Source organism: Botryllus schlosseri, chromosome 16, assembly GCF_051294905.1.
Source record: "Botryllus schlosseri isolate E-star chromosome 16, Bs_hap1, whole genome shotgun sequence".
Classification (NCBI taxonomy): Eukaryota; Metazoa; Chordata; class Ascidiacea; order Stolidobranchia; family Styelidae; genus Botryllus; species Botryllus schlosseri.
Genome location: NC_137251.1, coordinates 10,356,052 through 10,369,514, shown reverse-complemented (window position 1 = coordinate 10,369,514; position 13,463 = coordinate 10,356,052). Strand labels below are relative to the sequence as shown.

General features: G+C 40.2%; 1 protein-coding gene across 1 annotated transcript in view; it reads left to right on the top strand.

Annotated features, from left to right (window-relative positions):
* Nucleotides 1-557: 557 nt before the first annotated feature.
* LOC145458580 (bone morphogenetic protein 1-like) overlaps nucleotides 558-13,463 on the top strand; it is a 35,867-nt gene continuing 22,961 nt past the window's right edge. The window contains exons 1-4 of the mRNA XM_080336991.1: nucleotides 558-1,308; nucleotides 3,874-4,076; nucleotides 7,742-7,895; nucleotides 8,205-8,357. Coding sequence (XP_080193117.1) covers nucleotides 933-1,308; nucleotides 3,874-4,076; nucleotides 7,742-7,895; nucleotides 8,205-8,357 — 886 coding nt within the window. The 5' untranslated portion in view covers nucleotides 558-932. The remainder of the gene's footprint in view (nucleotides 1,309-3,873; nucleotides 4,077-7,741; nucleotides 7,896-8,204; nucleotides 8,358-13,463) is intronic.

Genomic DNA, 13,463 nt, shown 5'->3' with positions numbered 1-13,463 from the left:
CGGACAATTACCACCCGATATAGCCGACGCATATCGATATGGGATAGTTGGAACCCTCAAAATAGTCGGTTCAACATTAATAGTAGAGATATTTCGTCAAAGGAGCTATAGTTACCCTATATTTTCAATTGTCAATGTCAATCGACTATGACGTCACAATTGAAAACTCGACATCGAGATAAGTCGCCAACTTCAAATAATTGTTAATTAGCAATTGATAATGCTTGTCATAACGAATACTAAAGAGCTTTACAAGTCTGTCATCCTATAACGTGATTCGCTTATTCGCGACTATATAATAGCATATGTGATATAGCTCTCCTGTCTCCTACATACTGTATACATTAATTTATTTGACGATATATATTATCCTATCATATAGGACCTATCTTTACCATTAGGTATGCCTACAGACATGATTCTTTCATCAGCTATGTCGTCTACCGCCACCCGGTGTGCCTTTGCCGTAACTATATCTCTTCCAAGCGAGATTGCTGAAAGACTCATTTAACAATGAAGTTACTCTTGTATAATCAATTCGATGTGCTTTAATGAAATATAAACAAGTCGATAGTCCTTGACGGCTTACGAGTCAGCAAACACGCGCCTCTTTGTTTGATATAGTCGCAGACTTGTGTATTTGTGGACTTTCGTGCTTTCCTCAACTCCCCTGCATTTTGGGTTCTCTCACTGGTGTGAAAAAGGTCGCTTTTTTCTCACACGTCCTGGCCGATCAGCATAAACTTGATACACAGCGAATCTGTCCGGCAAGGAGTTCTCTTCAATGTTTATGGAAGTATGCTACCACGGAAGTGATTAAAGTTTTTCGCCACTGACTTTTGTCTTCTAAAAAGGTCAGGAATATCTCAATTTCCATACCACCGGAGGTAATTGCTGTCTTTCGTAGTCGGGGTTTCGGAATTATATCTCGAATGCCATTGGATTGTATCAAAATGTCACCGGCTACAACATTAATTCGTGGCGATATCTCAAGGACTACGGCCAATGAAGCGATGTATCGCTATTGGTATCTTAGTTGCGACGAGTCGGTTTGTTCGACAGACAATGGACGATGGGCAGGCACATCGTGTCGTCGACGTAAAAGCTACCGTGTAGCACGTCGGGATTATCCATCAACTTACGCCGACCTGAAAGGCGTTTTGCTATGGCTTGCAGTTTTTTTATGTACCGTTCGTCATTGTTCAAGTCAAGATGGATTCCATATCCTGGATGGGACTGCAACGCTTTCAAATTATGAAGAGGCTCTTGATCAAGGCGATTTTGTAATTAAAGATCCTTGCAAAGCAAGTAAGTTCTTCCATTAGATGTACACTTAATTATAAACCGACGAAATCTGCGACAGATTGCAAAGATACAGAGTGTATCGTCGGGCGTTGTACGATATATCGTCATGGTATCACTTCAAGCGATATATTTTGGTATATTGTTGAAGAATGATTGCGATTACACTTCGTCATCAGGGTTATATTCGCATAATGTCATTTGACACTTGTGGTATACATTCATTCAGACGTAATGTAAGATTATTGGTAGGCGATGTAGATTATATACGGTACAATTAAAAAGGTGGCCAAAGCAAGTATTGATGACGATTGACGCAATGGCTCTCAGTAAATTTCCTGTCGGTATGAATTACGATGCTCAAAAATGTTGAGAGAAACACAAAATCATCAAGGGGCGTCTAACTTTAGAAGCAGCTTTCATGCTGACTTCACTGTGTATCTTGTTACGAATTCATCACCCTTGAACTTACGTGCTTGTATTTATGTTACGACCGATGACTCATTTCTTTCAAAAGGTAATGGTTGTGAAGTATTTTGATGTTGATTAGTTACGTTCAAGCTCAAAGCTCACTGGCCTTTTAGTTAACATATAACAATGCACGAGATAGCACAATAATATTCCACGGAAGAAGTGGTATTTTAGTCAGCATCATTGACACTTCAAATTGTTACCAACTTCCTTTTCACGATAACGGCCGGGCAAGCGAAGAAAACACAGAAACCAACCGCACATTAATCAAATAGTCACCCTATATCGCGGTTTAATCCTAATTACATACATCTATTGTCAATTACGTGCATGTGGTCAGGGGCGGACGGCGTCTTTGATGTTATCGCATTATTATAATAATTAACTCATACATGGCTGGCGTACGTAGATATTGTTGAAGTTGGTTTCTTTGAGGATATCGAATCGAATTCGGTTACGGAAATGCTTGTCATGCCATATCGTTATATATGATATTCAACATTGTACCGTTTTCATAAGGACATTACATAACTAAATTGTTGATTCGACAGGCCAATGAATATCGTTCTGTAAGGCCATGCGATTTGTACCACATTCATTGACCGTAATTGGATTTCCATGGTTAGATCATTGGTGCTGTCATGTTATACCAAGATATATCCTTGATTATATTAATTTCGTGACAATATTCGTGATCGGTGATAGTTTCTAGATATAAATGGGTTGTATAGTACACCATACAATCGTACAGTAAAAGCCAAAACGCAATTCTGGTATTCAACAGTGAGCTCTGATGTTTTCAAAATTATAAGCTTCGCATATTTATCACTAAGCGGACAAGCTACCGTGTGAGGTAAGGTATAGTTGCTGATTAACCATTTTTATGAATTGATTATGGTATACTATAATCAACTCTTATCCATGCAGCGATAGAATTGTTCCCGCTGTTATCAGACCGAACATGTACTTTACTTCCGCGATGGAAAATAAATGAGAATTCGATCACCCTATTACATCATAATCGCAAACGAAAAGATTACGAATTGGTGTCACCCGAAAAGAAGTCGGCGCTATTTGCATCAATACCTGATTACTGCTGGAATTTACCCGTGTAGTTGTTAAGACAGAGGCACATATAATCGCATCAGTGAATGGAGGTTTATGACCAAATCCTGATGCATACCTCTGTACGGCTGGTCAACAAATAAAACTGCATGTGGGAACGGGAATGATCCTAGTCTTAGATGTAAATACAGTAACGGATTTATTTCACGGGTAGACATCGTCACTGTGACTGATGTTTAAATGGGATCAAGTTCTCCGTTCAATATAAAAATAAATCTTCTCCAAACAAGACATCATACTAATTTTGTGTGCTTAGGAATTACAATGTTCAAGGTGTTTAGCTGCTGGTTGATTCGGTACGAGAGTATGCAGTGTTGAGTTTCTCATTCTCAAGCTCCACGAAAACAACGTTCAAATCTATTTTTCATCAAATGCCATCCGCGATTCCTGTGTGAAGGCTAGGGTTTTATGGGATTGACCAACTTTCAAAAATTCACTGTGTTCGGTTAGGTTCCTTGATTTGTTTCGTATTTTTTAAATCAATTGCAGACATGTGTCTGTCGGTCGGATGTAATAGAGACTAGGATGTCTGCAGCTGTTACGGCATGCAGCTTTACAGAGTTTGCTAACGCAAACGAGACGCCACTCTCATATCGCACACAAAAAATCAACCCTGGTTTTGTGCTGCGCGTTTCTTAAGCTGCAATGCTGTTTCGTTTCCATAAATGCTTTAATATTTGTAATCCATACTTGTGTTTGGATGAGGCATTCATAGTTATATTCGTATAGATGGGGATGCCTGTTGAATGGTGAATAGTATTAGGCATATTTGATGACTTTCAATGAAAACGAAACAGAGCGAGGACAAAATGTTTTGAGCTATAAGGAAATTGGTTGAAAACAATAAATTTCCAGAAGTTGATCAATCCTGGAAAACCCTGGTGTAAGAGTGGCAAAAAATAGCCGCAGTCGTAGGATATACAATACATTATACAGCTGCACTCGTATATAATTATATTTCCGCGAATTTTACAGGGCTGTTTATGGGTGATATAGCACTCGACGATGTCGACGTTGAAGACATTTTCGGTAGACCAGCTGAAGAATTTTTTAGTAATATCAACGGAGGCAGTGTAAAGAAAAGGCCTCTTGCCAAATATGAAAATGCGACGCGGTCTTTGCGGTCTTCATCTCGAAGATCAAAGGAGAATTCTTTTATTGAGGAAGGGGTTACTTTGGTAAGCTGCTATGTATGTATAAGTTACAATACGTATCCCCGCCGGGGGATAGGCTGTCACTTGTTTCCAATGGATATTGAAATTTGGCATCCGTCCCAGGCGCCTTCACTGGGAATACGCCTTCTAATGGAGAGCGATCAGATTTACAAGTACTTCATGGAATATTTTAGGCGGCATTGTGAATCGTAAAGTGGGGAACGCAAGGCACACGACAATGAATTTACATTTGCATTATCACAATTGACAGTCATTCATTGCTAGCTCATCATAACCATTTATAGAAGTTCACTTACGTGACTGACGTGTCGGCTAGTACTAATAGGCAGACCTTATTGATTTAAGAGGATTTGTCTTCTTTTTTCAATATATTGAAAGTGTCCTCGGAGGACGTCTGAATGTCCTCTTTTTGAGAATTTTTCCTTTTTTTCTAGAAAAAAGTATAAAAATGACATTACAAACTCGACCTCGACGCAGCGCATGACAGAGTTTCATAAAAAACCGGGCAAAACGGAGGTCGAGTCGAAGTAATGACCTTTTTTTTAATCAACACAGGTCCTATTGGTCGAAAACTTTAAAATTAACCCTATTCTGTTCCGGTATTTCAGCTTTCAAAGTTACTAAAAAGCGTCCTCTTTTTCGTATCTCAAAAATATGATGACCCTAAATTAATAGATACGTATTGAAATCCCCTCATTCTAATCTATGTCCGTCGATAAAATTGTACGTCGCTGGGCGAAATGGCTCCGCCTTTACACATGAATCGGCGTAATAAACACACCGGTTGTATACATCAATAAGGTCACACGCATCACGATTAAGTACGGAATGCTATCGAGAGTCTTATCACTGCGATAGGGATCAGATGTTTACTATAAACGCGCGAAGTCGGTTTGACCTCGCGACTCGAAGTCGTGAAGTAATGATCGACCGACCTTAGCACGCGCCCATTTCCATACGAATGTTTATATCACAATGGCGATTCGACTTATCGATTCATGACGTGTGACGAGGCGTGGATTGAATTGAAGTATTTGGTACGAAATTGGCTCGCACAAAATATCTCACTCCTCAATTTATGTAGTTTGTTATCTGTGACGCGCGTGATCTGAATAGCGCTGTACAGAATCTGCTAAATGATACACATTTTACGAGTGATCTACGTGCAACGTCTGCATCATTGCAGTTTAGGAATTTATAAACTAATAGTTCAGATGCCACTAAAGAAGCTAGTAAAACTTACAAGATTTCATTCAGAAAGTTTAGGCTCAATGTTTCTGATTGTAATTTAAAGTGAATTCGTAATCTTTATTCAGATAAGTTGTCGGAGCATTCTTAACCCAAAGAAATTTGTAAGAAACTCGCGCAAAATGCGTAACTATCGTAACTACATTTCGAGCTGTCCTAAATATTATTATTACTGGAAAATTTGGTCTGGGCATACAAAGATCGGCCAAGTTTTCAATATAAAAATGTAATTATCAACTTCACAACGGGACACCCCAGTCCTAATGACGTGCAGCGATCTGCTCGTGAGTTGGATCGACACTGATATAAACGTTTTTAATCTAATTCCTTTACTATCACATACGAATACAACACTCCATGTACAAATAGGAGAGTGGTCAACGACAAAGTAATCAGTATTTCTATTCAAGCAGTAGTAGAAATAATACCGTCCATATAGACTCAATTACAAGTAGAAGTAACGATTTCTAAGACATGTCAAAAGTACGTCGATTAGAAAGTGAGATGTTTGAAAAGTACTCAGGTGAAAAGTTTAAAAATGTAGATTTGGTCGAAGCGTCCCACCCTGTCAGTCGTCAAGCCGAGGTGCTTGGTTACTTACGAAATTGAAAGATGCATATCCGTGGCTAAGGCTAACACAACATGACTAATGACAATCTAAATGGGCGAACTTTTGGAAAATATACGGGCACTATTTCGGTAGGTTGCCATGACGATTTCGCTTTTATAGGCGATGCAAATCCACCCACCCCGATAGACTTCCTACTTTAAAAAATCAAAAATGTAAAAAAGTAAGTAGTTTCTCTTCAAAAACCGTTAATTAGGGGTTGGATTAGTATAAAATCACATTTACTTAAGTAAGTAAATCGCAAGTAGGCAAAGTAGAAGAGTAGAAGTAACAAAATGGAAAAGAGAAGAGTATGAGGTAGAAGTAGTCAAACCCTACTGGAATACTCCGTAAAAGTAGAAGTACATCGTTACTGACCAGTGACCAGCTATGCAGGTAGAGAGGCATCGTCGGATAAAAATTTAGTGTACCTGTACAGTACACACTACATTATTGCTGGTGCAGGCCGAGGTGGGTGCGAGATTACTATAACCACGGTTCATATTCACAGTATCGCAGTGTTGCGATCCTTTCGAGCGTGAGAGACGAAACGAATGAATTTCGAATTTCAAATTTCCATAGAGCAGGAGATCGCAATCTATAGGTAGGGGTCATGAACCTTTTTCAAAGAGACAGGGGAAAAATTATCTTATCCAAGTCTACTCCACTGAGACAAAAGAAATAAATTAATATTTCATAAAAGTTCTAGCACCGGGGACCCTCTAGTACAGCGGTCGGGAACCTTTTTCGCCCGAAGAGCCATGACCGTATATTTTCCATTTTACCTCTTAAACAGCCATACATAACAATCAACTACTACGTCACAATTGAAAAATTGTGACGTCATGGTAGAGCAAATTCGACATCACGACATGGGATTCGTCATTTGCACCGTATTTTCTCAGTAAAAACTCGTACTAATGATGCTGGTTGCCTTATTTGAATAATGAGTATGCAAAACTTGAGCTAAATAGATTTTTTGCAAGTAATATATTTTTAATTTTATTGCACTGAGAGGCATATGATATTTTTCGAAGCTTAAGACGAATAACATTTTGATTCCCAATTGACGTAGACAACAATAAAAGTGTGAATCTACTTTTAACACGCCTTTTGCAGTTAATGCGTCTTGTGATGTTGTATGGTATTCCTGATGGCTTTTTAGTATGGTTGATAACTGGTAAGGTTAAGCCTCATACAAAATTTGAGACTTTCGTCAGTTATACGAGATCGTAAGTTCGTCTTGACGCCATTCTTGAATGCGAGGACCCATGATGACGAACGTTGGGGGAGCCAAACATGGTCACTGCTATACATACATACCCATTTGTGATGCGTCAGTGACGTGGGGTCAGGGGAGGCAAGTGAGGCAGTGTCTCACCTGTCTACTAGATCTTGAATATTTTTGCTACCAAAATCACGCAAATTACCTATTTATGGTTAGAAAATAATGTTCGAAACAGAGCTGGTCAAGGCATTGTGATAGCGCAATTCATCGTAAATATTATAGAACGTATAGTAACTGATATTATTCGAACGTAATTGTCGCACTGATTCCGATTCGGCTTCTCAATTCTCAAAGTATTCGGCGGTAACATTTACGCAACACGCCTAATACATTTTAACAGCCACTACAAAGCCACGTTATCAATCAAGAACGCGGACATGGACACTGGACAGCTATGGCGTTGTTTGTTATTTGAATTTGTAATTGTGAATGACACTTCCACGGCAGTATATATCTCGCCGGAGATCAGAAAGACAACGGAACGGAACGGACGGACTCCTATTTAATTCCCGCGTCGAATTTTAGAACTCCAGCCGACACATCCGTCGGCGACACTCCAACGGTAGCACGTCGATCCAAGCGACAGCCGCAAGAAACAGAAAGCGAAATCGACTGCCGACTCTCAGGGAAATCCTACACGGTCGGAGGAGGCATTCGCGGACGAGACCGCGCAAGAACAGTACGTGGATATACAATCAATTTCGCGCATTATGCACGCTCGAACGACCGCACAGCTCGCTTGAAAATTGTATATGCGAGCGTTATGTCGATTTATAAATTCAAGAACCCCCAACCGATTGGTAGTCCGCTGACCTTTATAATTTGCGCGCTATGAAAACTAGCGCGAGCCGGGGTTGTTATACAGCGGAGATAGCATCTCTTTGTTCTATACATAGAGCAAAATTGTTCTCAGCGGCTTGTCGATGATTGAATGTAATCCCATGCATAAATTCCTGCGCAATTAAATAATCGACGCCTCCTCAAACAGGGTCTAGACCGCGAAGGCGGAAAGGTCGGTACCGTAGTCGTCATCAGAGAATGGAGGACATACACAAACGGGTTCGGCGCGCGGCCACCGCCCGCTCGGAAAGGATATGGCCCGGTGGGATCATTCCGTACGTCATCAGCAGTAATTTCACAGGTACATGGTGCCCGGGTTCGTTGTTACTTAGGGGAATCGCAAATGTGTGTGTACAATGTACATCTACCGGTGCTGTACTGTCAGATTTCCTGTGACATCGATAACAAATCATTTTGGAAGCACAGACTAATATTCGACCATCGGGTAAATATATCTTCAGTCCATATTGAGATATTGAAACTAGCGGTGTGGAAAAGTATCAGCGGAAATTATAGATGAATGACTTCGTTGCGACAATAAATTATCCTGTTAGCATATATTTTCCGACAATAAGCAAGGTCGAGGTTTACTGTCGCATAGCTCTTTCATAAAATGGCGATTGCGCTGTTGTACATGCACTATGCAGGCAGAAATTTTTGTCACGTATGACTTGACATATATATCATTTCGAACGCGAAATCTGTAGCCAAACTTGGAGCAATGTGTCACGTGTCACTACGTCATAACAACGCGAAAATGCCTGGATCGGTCCGAAATATCGGTCGATGAGGGTAATAACAGTGAGAATGACTGCAGCTTACTGCAATATCATCAGTGTTCGTGTCGACTATCGAACAGTAGGTCATCAGCCTACTTAGCCGCCTTCGAAATTTAATTGTACACATACCAGCCAGGGATATGAGAATGAGATCGGTTGACAGTGCTGTGATTCTATCGATTACATCCAAGCAATATCACCTACTGGCTGTTTCATTTAGTAGCAATAAAATAGTTTTAAGTGACTTTTGTCCGCAACCGTAACCGTTTGTGCTTCAATGTCTGCGTAACTAAATCGTCTTACAGGCAATGCATAATTTCATTTGCCTTTTTACACTTCGTGCATCTCAGGGCTTTATCAGGTCACCAAAAAATAAATGTTATTCGACATGTAAAGTCGAATCTTGTCACACCCTGTATAACATTTACAGCGTATTGCCGTATAGTTTACAATCTACAGGTGGCTTGATACGTACCGTTATTCCGAAGTGTATAGTTGCAATTTGAAGAAAGTGGTTTACACGATGGCTTTCTATATTTTGTACGGAGCAATACTTATTGAGCTTCGGTCCAACAGAATTCGTCTGACTGTTTTCCGTAACGCTTTTGACCCACGAACCAACTTTCCAATGAACCACGCCCCTATAGGTTAGTCAATATCTCATTCCAAGTGAGTTCCCGTGGTTTATTTATCGACTTACGGCCTTTCTCTTTTACAATGTAAAAACTGTTTTACAAGCGCTCTATTAACGGATAATTTCTTGAGAACGTATTTTGTATCAGTAATCTATCCACTTCACCTGGTAATTACATCTTGAAGAAACAATAAGTTGGTAAATTATTGATAAAATCATATCAGACTATCAACGGCTTGTGGTTGCAAGTAAACAGTGGGTATTCCGTCTCAAAGCAACGTGCCACTTAGTGCTGGTGGGAATATTGGAAACTACGTGCTGTTGCATGATGAGTTGGATCGTGCTAATTTGATTCGGTAAGCCGGGAACTAAAGCATTATCGTTAAAACCCCTGCAAGATAATTTGAAATTATTACTCATTGCTCTACGTCGAGTAATGTGCTTGTGTACAGTTCACTTGATTCTTGGAACCCTGGTAACTGGGAGGTTATGGCACATTTCGTTGAACTGATGTGTACTGTAGAAAAGTTATTCCAGAGAAGCTCAATTCTGTGCCGTACCTTCTTCCACTTATGTAATATTCGGGATTAATATTTAAGTTTTACCGGTTACTTCAACAAGTGCCAGTAAGATTTGATTAAACCGAAGAAATAAACAAGTGACCAACTCTATTCTGTCGATTTAGATATTAATTGAGGTGACCATGACCAATTATAATTATCGTTTTAAAACATTTCGATATACTTCATTGAATAAAATTCAAAGCGATTTATTTCATCTGCTGGCTACGCACATGGTTAGGCCTATAAAACCTTGCAGAGCGCAATGTGTATGTAGTTTAGTAAATGAGATAGCTTTCTAACAATGAAACTATTAGCATTTCGGTGTACATTACACAGGCAGAGACGTAGCGTTGCCTTGACGGATTCATAGGAGAGTAATTTTCACCAAGATATTAGGTTCACGGCGCGCCAAAATATCACAACACAGCGCGAAAATATCATATGAAATTAGAGAAGATTGAGCCATTATATACGGCATAATTGTCATATAGGCGATCATGCATGGCGTCTGGTATTTGATACACTTTGTTATGCGTCATCCGAGATGGCAACTATGGTATTTGCCAATTGAAGATAATAGTACATAAATAGGCTTGAAATCTGATGGGCGGTCCGACATATGCATGAAGTCAATGAGTTACGCGAATAGCAAACTCAACGGTCAACACACACGCCTTGTACCGCAAATTATTCATCATACACTCATGTATTTTTCCATTTGCACCGCTGTGAAGCCAACCATATGCGCTTCAATGTTGTTGTTATTATTGAAATATGATTGGGTGGAGACGTCGTGTTGTGTGAACCTATTTTATTCCCTCGATGTCAGAAGATGACATGATGGATTGACGCTTATGATGCAACAACAATAACACGATCGATGGCGAGTTTTTGATAATGAATTATGCAGGGCGCGGCACAAGCTAGATGAGTGACATATTGTATCTAATCCCTCGACTGCGGGAGCAATGTGATTAGAGCGATCTTTGTTGTTGGGTGGCAGTGTCAGCTAACCGCAGAGGATAGTTTAATTGAAAGAAATTGAACATAAGATCCTCATTTCCCAAACGGTATAGGCCTACACATCGCGGGATTGGATTGAGCGTAACGAGAAAACTTTGTCCATTGGCGTTCGATTGTGACGTCACCGAATCGACAAGCAGCGTCTATAGTAGAGCATGCGCCTCAGACACCAACCACAAAATAGTGTGTGATCTCAAACTATAATGCATTGTCCGCTCCGCCAGCTTCAGAACATCCATACCGCGTATAACCAGTACCACTACTTGACAATAGCGAAGCACTTTAGCATTCTAGTTCTAGTTCAGGCCTGGGCAAAGTGCGGCCCGCGGGCCAACTGCGGCCCGCGCAGCTATTCTGTGCGGCCCGCGAAAGGTTGCTTGAAATTCAAAATATACAACATATTTTTTAATGTTGCTGCGAGGTCTAAAACCATAGGATGTATAAACTGACCGCAAATTCGTTTACTATCAAGCATGTCCATTAACATGCCGCGATTACGTACCTAGCATGCGTAATCCAGATTTAAAATAAAGTCAATGTCGCAAATTATGCCGTTATAATTAAAGTAACAAGAAGTCACCAACCCTCTTTGTTGCCATGGTCACATTACACATTTCACGGTCGCACCCCAAACCCCCCAATCGAGGGGGGGCGAACTCGAAGGGGGCCCACAATTATATCGTGAATGAACATAAATTATGGAGTATTTTATTTAAAATTTATGCAACTTTTTTCAAATTTTTTTCGCGGCGCGCGCGATTTAGGGATCAATGATGTATAGAATTGGGCATTTCGGCGTCAGCCATTACCGCGCCACGACGCACCAATACATATGAAGTTTAGGCCAACAAATTATCCAAGTAAAGGTAAAAAAGCTCGACAGCGAGAAAACCTTGGCAGAAAAGCACTGTCCTTATGTTGACCGAAAACCACGACGTCCAATTGTCCATAGGCAATATTTGGCAGTGAATAGGCCTAAACATCAATTTGGAATCGTGTGCGTCTTTTAGTTTAGTAGGCTTTCACATAGCAGACTGCAGGTCACGAAATAACAATATGTAACGAAGTAAATTTATCAAAGGCCCTCTCGAATATTTCGAAGACAACACCTTACTCAGCTGTAGCGGTAAAGCACGTGGACTGAGAGAAGTTAAAAATATATATGCAATTACCAATATTATTGACCGATTGAAACATGACTCATGGAAAAATTCCGCGCTTCGCGCGATTAGGGCATTAAACGTTACCAACAATTAGTGTATACAAGAAATCTCGCTAGGAAGTAGTGTTAAAACGTGAAGCCCGACGGGGACTGATCTGTGGGGCTACGCCCCCAGAAATTTGTTTTATAACGCTATGGGGGGCCCAAGACCAACGTTTTTTTGGGGCTGAAGAAGTCCTGTTTCGGCCATCCCAAATACATTTTGATGTATTGATAGAAGAAAGCGGATAGGGGTTTAAGGAGAGTTCAAAATGTATCATGTTTAACATTGTTTCGAAATCTGACGGCAAATAGATATTTTTTGGTAATTTACCGTCTCTTTCTCATTCCCCAATATTAACACATCCACTGAGCCCCATTTAGTGTAATTCACGGCTTTCAATTTAGAAATATAATCAATTCGCCGAAGAAGACAGCTAAAATTTCTGACTCGGCCCGCCAACATATTTTCTGCTTCTCATTTGGCCCGCGTAGTAAAATAATTGCCCACCCCTGTTCTAGTTGTTTATAGTACATGCATTGCTGATTCAGACGGATTTATTTTGACCGGTTCCATAAGCAATTCTGTGTTAGTCTCTCACCCTATAATTTTGTAACTACATTATGGTCAGGCTCTTGACATATAACAAAGATGCGGACCCCTAAACCACATTTGCAAGTTATAATTTGACACCTTGACCTGACTTGACTTGATTATTTCTATTCGACTGGCCCCTTTTCGCATAACTGCATGGTTTCTGTTTGTGTTTACTATAAGATCGGTTATTCAATTTTTACATATTCTAAGAATATCAGGATTGTTCTATTCGAATCGCTAACTTTTACAAACGTTTATTGCATTTTTGTTTTGACGCTTTAGTGCTTTGTGATGTCCGCAGCAGCGGAATGATCGCAAACCAACAGTACCAAAGATTTTGTGTGACTTATTGCCGCGGTATATACAGTGAAGTAGAAAATCCATTTTCCATTAGAGTCAGGTGTGATCATGGTGCGAACGCGAACACCCGGCATAAGGTTTAATCCTCGGATTTCCTTTAGTCATTTATTTTATGATGGATGTGGATGAATTATCGCTAAATACACCCACACCGATGGACTTTCACGGTACAGGCGCACGTGAACGCGGATACTTTAGAAGCATCCCCATTTATATTACTGCACTCGATGTAAAATCCGCAATTTGGCA